The following is a 7,037-nucleotide window of genomic DNA, read 5'->3' as shown; positions in this document are numbered from 1 at the left end:
ACGATTATTTTTTGTGGATTTGCTATTTTTAAATAATTTAATAAAATAAAGTAGTGTCATGTATTATTAAGTTTACTTTTATCCCTTATTTTTTTATTTGTATTTTCATTATATTTGACAAAAAATTAACCTACACATATATTAAATCGTTGACCTAAAGACAATTTATTTACCAATAAAAACTGATTTTATTTATAATTAGAATAAAATTTATTTGCCAATAATCGGCGGATAAAATTGAAATTACACTTGTGTCATATAATTATAATTGATTAATTGGTATAAAATGAAATTATACCCGTGCCATGAGTAATAATCTAAATAATTATATCTTAACAAAATATAATTTGAAATAATTTATAAACAATTATCTTAACAAAAATAATTATTTAATAATTGATTTAAAAATCAATGCAAAAAATAATTATTAATAATAGTATTATTAACTGGATAAATAATATAATTTCAAATTATTACTTAAAATATAAATAATATATGAAAATCTATTGAGTAAATTAATGATTTTGCACCTTAATAATTTGACAATTATAACTCAATTAACCAGTTAATTAAATTAGTAATAACAATTTTCAATTTCAAATTTTGTAAATTAAGTAGTTATTAAAAACTGGGTAATAACCATTTATACGGGAAAATCATTGATAAATTCAATTAACCATATAGAAGATAATATACTAACAGTTTTAGTATATTATTTATGGCAAGCGAAATTATTTCCTCGGATTTTCTATTAAAATTGAAATTAGTAATAGTTTAAAAAAAAGTTTATTAATAAAATTACTAATAGTTATATTTTTATACACAAGATATATGTTTTCTATATATTATTTAAAAAATATAATGAAACATGAATAATGAATAAGTATGTTATTTCTTCGACTAGCTAATTAATGCAAAATCGAGTGCCCTTTTTTATTCGATTAAGGTCATATTCTGTTTGGTGAAAGTTTTAATCACCTTAATTAAATCCTGTCTTTGTGCCTTAACTTATACAAATAGTAATATGTTACATATTATTTGGTATATCTAAGTAGTTATTTCTTATAGTGGAGATGTAAAAAATCATATTAAGGTTTATTACCAAATAATTAGTGGATGAATAATAGTAGATTATATTATTTTAGAAAAGAATTTTCATTATAATTATATCAAATCAATATTTAATTATGATAAAACATGTTAATTATAATTATATCATAGAATTATAATAATTACGATATTTATGTTATATATTTTAATCATTTATGTACGTAAATAATTAAAAATCAATCAAATCAAATTATCACGGTAAATAATATGTTGTATATTATTACGAAAAATAATCCATAGATAAAATTGAAATTACAGTCGTGTCATATAATTATAATTGATTAATTGGTATAAAATAAAATTATACTCGTGTCATGAGTAATAATCTAAATAATTATATCTTAACAAAATATAATTTAAAATAATTTATAAACAATTATCTTAACAAAAATAATTATTTAATAATTGATTTAAAAATCAATGTAAAAAATAATTTTTAATAATAGTATTATTAACTGGGTAAATAATATAATTTCAAATTACGTTAATCATATAATTTTATATACAAACATTGATACAGTGTTGTTTTATGTATATATTTTGCATGTATCAAAGGATAGCATTGAATTGTTATTCAGTAGGTTTAAATTATTTATTGTTTATTACAAAACTTTCTGCATTAGAATTTTCTATTAATTTGTTCTTCATTTTGAGCTGATTTTGATATTTTATTACTTCATAGTAAATCAACATATAAAACTTTGTTGGTAGATTTAAGTATTACTAGATTATTTATCGTCATATTGAGTATATATACATGATTTATTGAAAAAAGTAGATTAAATAATTATTTTATAGTTAATACAATTAATACTATATTAAGAAAAAAAACAACGCATACAAGTTATTTTTTTATTAATTAAATTATTATAATTAAAATGAAATTTAATATAACAACTTAAAATTATAATTTTAATCTTATCACGTGCATGGCACAGATGATTAAACTTGTTATTTGTGTATAATTCAAATCCAACTGATTTAAATTATGTAAAAATAAAATTCAAATCAAACTGATTCGAATTATATATATAAATGTGTATTAATAGATTTACGAAACAAATTTTAATTTGGTAGATTTATATAAAAATTTTCTCACCTTAACTTATTTAAATTTTTTACCCTATTAATTACGTTATCTGTTTTAATGAATAAAATATTTATTATAATAATAGTATGTAATATGTAAAAGAAAAGAGGGTTATAAGTTAAGGATGTCGTATTAGAATGAGAGAAAAATAAAGAAAGAAGATAATTATGGGTGGGCGGGCACTGGTTGCTCTAGTCCCTATTTGACAGCGACCACTGAGAAGGAGACACAGTAACACAGCGTACTACACGCCTCATTCAACCAACACCATCCCTTCTTTTCTTTTTCTTTTCGTAGCCTCAGCCCTCAGCATATAATAATTAAATTAATATTTATTTTTCAGTCCCCAAAACGATGATCTTCACCTGCACCGCCTCCGAAATTAACACCACCTTTTTCGTAATATCCCCCACACACAAAATAATTAATGTGAGTGCAACAACACACACATCAAAGAAAGCCATCACCATTCACCACAACAAAAACGCCGTCGTATTCTCCACGCCATCAACATCATCATCATCACAATACCCGTGGCAGGTTCCCAAGACTTTTTCTACTCTCTCGTTTAACATCGCTTTTTCCAAAATAAATAATAAAATAAGATACTTTTTAAAATTCAAGTTTTTTTTAATATCTTCATATATTTAATTTGTCTATTCTTTCTTTTTAAAAAGTACTAAACAATTAATTAATTTCCAGTAAGTTGAAAAAATTGCTAATAATTTAGTACATCGTTGAATATTTATATATTTATTTTCTCGTATTAATAACAATTAAATATACTTTTTATTACTCTTATCTCCATTTTGTCTTTCACATGTTTGGAGAAGTATTTGGTAGCAAAAATATATAGTTGTTTGTTGTTGGTTGGTTTTTGGTTAAGAATTAGTATTTTTTTTAGGGAAAATTATAAGAGATAAAGTTAAAAATTGAAAATTAAGTTATTAATTTAAATATAAGATAAATAAAAATATGGATAATTTAATTATTTTTAAATTTCTGAAAAATAAATAAACTAATTTTCAAGTATTGCATAAAACAAATTTTGTGGTGGAATAAACACAAATTTAAATTGATATTGAATTGTTTATTATTACATCAGAATGTCAGAATGAAATGAGTTTTATTAATAAATGAAAATAGAAATAACAGGACGTTGGAAAGTGGAAACCAAAAGTCTTTTTATTTTCATTTTTTAACTAATATATTATGTGATTTGATTTAGTTATCTTGATGATGGAAGTGGTAGTAAATTAGTTTTGGCGGGGTGTTGGGAACCAGCGGATATGTCGTGTAGTGCGTTGGCCTTTGGGTCCGAACATAAAACAAAGGCCGAAAGAAAAGAAAGAGAAAGAGAGGGTGGCCTATGCCCTTGCCTTGCATTATGCCTATGAAAAAAAAAAAAGAGAAAATGGCCGTTGCAGGCACTCTTCAACAGCAACAGCGACATTTGCGCGCGTCCTACGTGTCAGCTTTTGCCTCACACCTGTCCCTTTCTCCCACCCCCAACTCTCTCCTCGTTGACCCCACGCGCTTCAAATTGCGCGTGTTCCTATGCTAATCAATATCTATTCAATCTATCTGTTCGTGGTACCTAGTTTCTCTATTGGGGGGAACTGTCGGGTAGATGCGCCTTGGGTCCCATTTCCCATCCCTTCATTTTCCTTTTTATGCTCTCTTCATTTCTTTTTTCATATTCTTATTTTTTTGGTAATACTAGAGTACTAGACAAATAAAAAATAATTTAATAATTAATAAATATAAAATAAAATAAAATAAATTTTAATTGTTTTTAATTAATATTTTTTGTTATTAAATATTTTCGTTTTTTTTCACCTTTATCCTCCCTACTATATCGTAACTTGCAACTTCTATAATGCGGCAAACCGATTCTTTCTTTGTATTTCTTTTGTCTATCAAGTTTTAGGATCTTACTATAGGTTTCCGAGAAATTCAACTTAACCTATAGAAAATCCTTTACATAGGTTTAAAATTTTTTAATTCAAGATCTCTAACAAATTAAGACCCGTATTATTTTGACCAATCTCATTGGTTTACAAGAGACTACGAATTTAAATCACAATTCAATAGCGTCTGCAGCTATTAGATAAGGTATTGCAACTTGCAAGAGAGATAAAATACCTATTTCTGGTAAAAACTATATATAAATCGTATGCGATGTGATGCGTATATGAAGGACCCTAAAAGAACCAAGCGATCGAACAATTGGGACTGGCAATTAAAGAGAGAATTATATTGGAATAGGGTAGAGTTGCTGAAGTGGTCATCCTCTCGCGCTCTCTGCTCTAATGTCGGATAAAAAAGAACAAAATCAAATTAAAAACTGTAGATATTAAAGATAAAATAGATCAAAATGAACAATTGTTTTTTCCTTATAAACTTTTTCCAGATTTTCACATGCTATAATGTTGGGAACTATCTCTACCAAAAGAACAAAATCAAAATAATAAAAAGAAACAAATTAAGTGAAGGCCATATGGACATCAGAATGGGAAGGAGAAGCAAAACTATTGGTTTTTCATTCCTAATAATAACAGTAATAATAATAATGTGAGAAATTTGTCTCTAATCTTAAAATTTAGGACATGTTAACATGGACGCTAGCAGTCTTGACGGATCTACAAATGGGACAAGTGTGAAGACTAGACCCACAAACGGTACACAAGCATAGGTGCCTGCAAGGCAATATCAGCACGCACGATTCCCCTTTCCCACAGTTCTTACACAACCTCCCTCCCTTATCCTGCGCATTAACCCCCGCTAACGTGCGCCACCCACCACCACAACTTTCCACCACCTTCTCTTCCAAATTCTTATCACCACAATCATCACTGCTTCCACAGCAAGATTCCGCATCATCCATCACTGCCGCCGTCGCTGCTCCGCCTGGGCACACGGTAGCGCCATCGTCTTCCACAGCGCCGCCGCAGCCGCGTTGGGCGAGGACTTGTTCCAGGTTCGTTCTGAGAGCATTTGCTGTTGCCTCGTTCGTTTGTGCCAAATCACGCCATATCTGATTCTCTATGCATAAAGACTTGACTTTCTCTTCTAACGCCCAATTCAGTTTCCCCATTTTCTCTATTTCATCCTCTTTTGCTTTCAGCCTCTTCATCACACTTACTTCTATTGCTTCCATGATTCTCCTTGCATGTCTCTTGCGCTTCTCTTCTAACTCCATCCTCACTTTCTCCATCTGAAGAATGAAACAGAGGACAGAACAATGAAAATGAGATTTTCAGAGGTATCAGATCATAAAACATTGAACACGTTGATCATGCATTGAAATAATTAATTGATGATACTTACGCGTTGTGCAACAAGTTGATCGATGTCAAGCTGTTGCTGATGGATCTGGAGGGTAATGTCTTCCCCTAAAAAGGTAAAAGAGCCACAGTTTTTGTGATGTGGTTGAACTGTAACGGTGGAGGCTGTGGCGGGGTACGAAGAGGGGAAAGTGTAGTTGATGGAGCCTGAGGTGTCTCTTGATCGTTTTCTCAACAAGGGAATGTTATTGTAGGTGAGAGTGCTTTCCGATTTTATTGGAGTCTTTTGTTGTTGAGGCAGGGAATCTGCAGCAATTGAACTATACATCGCCGGCGGGAGCATGGCCTCTGTTCCGACGCCGGCAGCAGCGGTTGTAGTTGTGCCGGATAACGGAAGCAAGGATGAGTAACCAAGCTGAGCGTTGTATAAATTCAGATTCATGTTTGTCTCAATGGAATTCATCATTTCCCTGCACACATAGATATAGATTCAGATTAATATGGCAAAACCATATCGAAATGATGAAAATAACATGTTGTATGAAATGATCTTGTACCTATTGCTTATGAGTTGCGGAGGAAAGATATTGAGATGGCGAGCCTCAACGGCCATGTTTTTCAAAAAAACTCAATAAAATGGTGATGACCCTTTTTTTTCTTTTCCTTCTGTTCTGTGTTGTTGTTCTCTTTTCACTTTGTTGGGTGGGGAGGGCTTTTATTTATATTTAACTTGAGTTGTGCGTTTTTGGCGTGGTTGCTGTTATAAGCAGTTTCTTCGGTAGTGGCTATTAGAAGGGAGAGAAAAGAAGACTCGGTTGTGTTTTTGTGTGTGTGAGGGAGAGAGAATAGATAGAAATAGAGATGAGCAAGGTAGATAATAAGAGGATGAAAGGGAAGACAAAGAAGAGCACAAGTTAAATGGAAGGAAAGGGAACTAAGAAAATGGGGGAGAGGGGCATGCAAATAGAGGTGGCATTGCTGTATGGTGGGGTTTATTTAGGGTTTCCTTCGGTCCACACATTATTATTGTTGAATAATTAAATTGACTAATTTAAATTTAATTAACTTTTTAAAAAATTATTATTTAGTATTTACATGGAAAAAGAAAAGCTTCTGTTGGTTTTAGTGACGAGATCTTTTTGTCTAATCCAGAGTGAGACCGTGCTACAGAGGGAGATTCGACGAGGGCAATTGCGAAATTATGGGCCAGTACGAGGAGTATTTTGGTAATACAACCCCCTCCATGTATCCGTAACTGTTGAGATTGGCCAAGCAACATCGATCACCTTTACTTTCTCCATTAACGAATAGTTAAATTAGTAAACAATTAAATTAATATTATTCGAAAAACGGCGAGTGCGACACGTAATACCTTCCCACTAGAGGCTGCCACGTAGATATATAGTGATACTACGATTCAACGTTTTATTGACTGTTATCTTTTCTCCCCCTAAAGTTAATAAGTTCATTTTGTGCGCCTTTTTTTTTTGGTTTAGTGCTGTGATTTTAGTGATAATTTTTTTTTATAATTTAAAAATTTAGTATATTTT

General features: G+C 30.3%; 1 protein-coding gene across 1 annotated transcript; it reads right to left on the bottom strand.

Annotated features, from left to right (window-relative positions):
- Positions 1-4,570: 4,570 nt before the first annotated feature.
- LOC107458593 (probable BOI-related E3 ubiquitin-protein ligase 3) lies at positions 4,571-6,454 on the bottom strand. The gene is made up of 3 exons (XM_016076817.3): positions 6,045-6,454; positions 5,531-5,957; positions 4,571-5,417 (listed from the first exon to the last, which is right to left on the bottom strand). Exons 1-3 carry the CDS (start codon positions 6,098-6,100, stop codon positions 4,803-4,805), a joined length of 1,098 nt encoding a protein of 365 aa, XP_015932303.1. The 5' UTR covers positions 6,101-6,454; the 3' UTR covers positions 4,571-4,802.
- Between the last annotated feature and the right edge of the window lie 583 nt (positions 6,455-7,037).

This window comes from Arachis duranensis, chromosome 7 (assembly GCF_000817695.3).
Source record: "Arachis duranensis cultivar V14167 chromosome 7, aradu.V14167.gnm2.J7QH, whole genome shotgun sequence".
NCBI classification, from domain to species: Eukaryota; Viridiplantae; Streptophyta; class Magnoliopsida; order Fabales; family Fabaceae; genus Arachis; species Arachis duranensis.
Note: the sequence above shows the minus strand (reverse complement) of the source record. Positions and strands in the feature narration are given on the sequence as shown.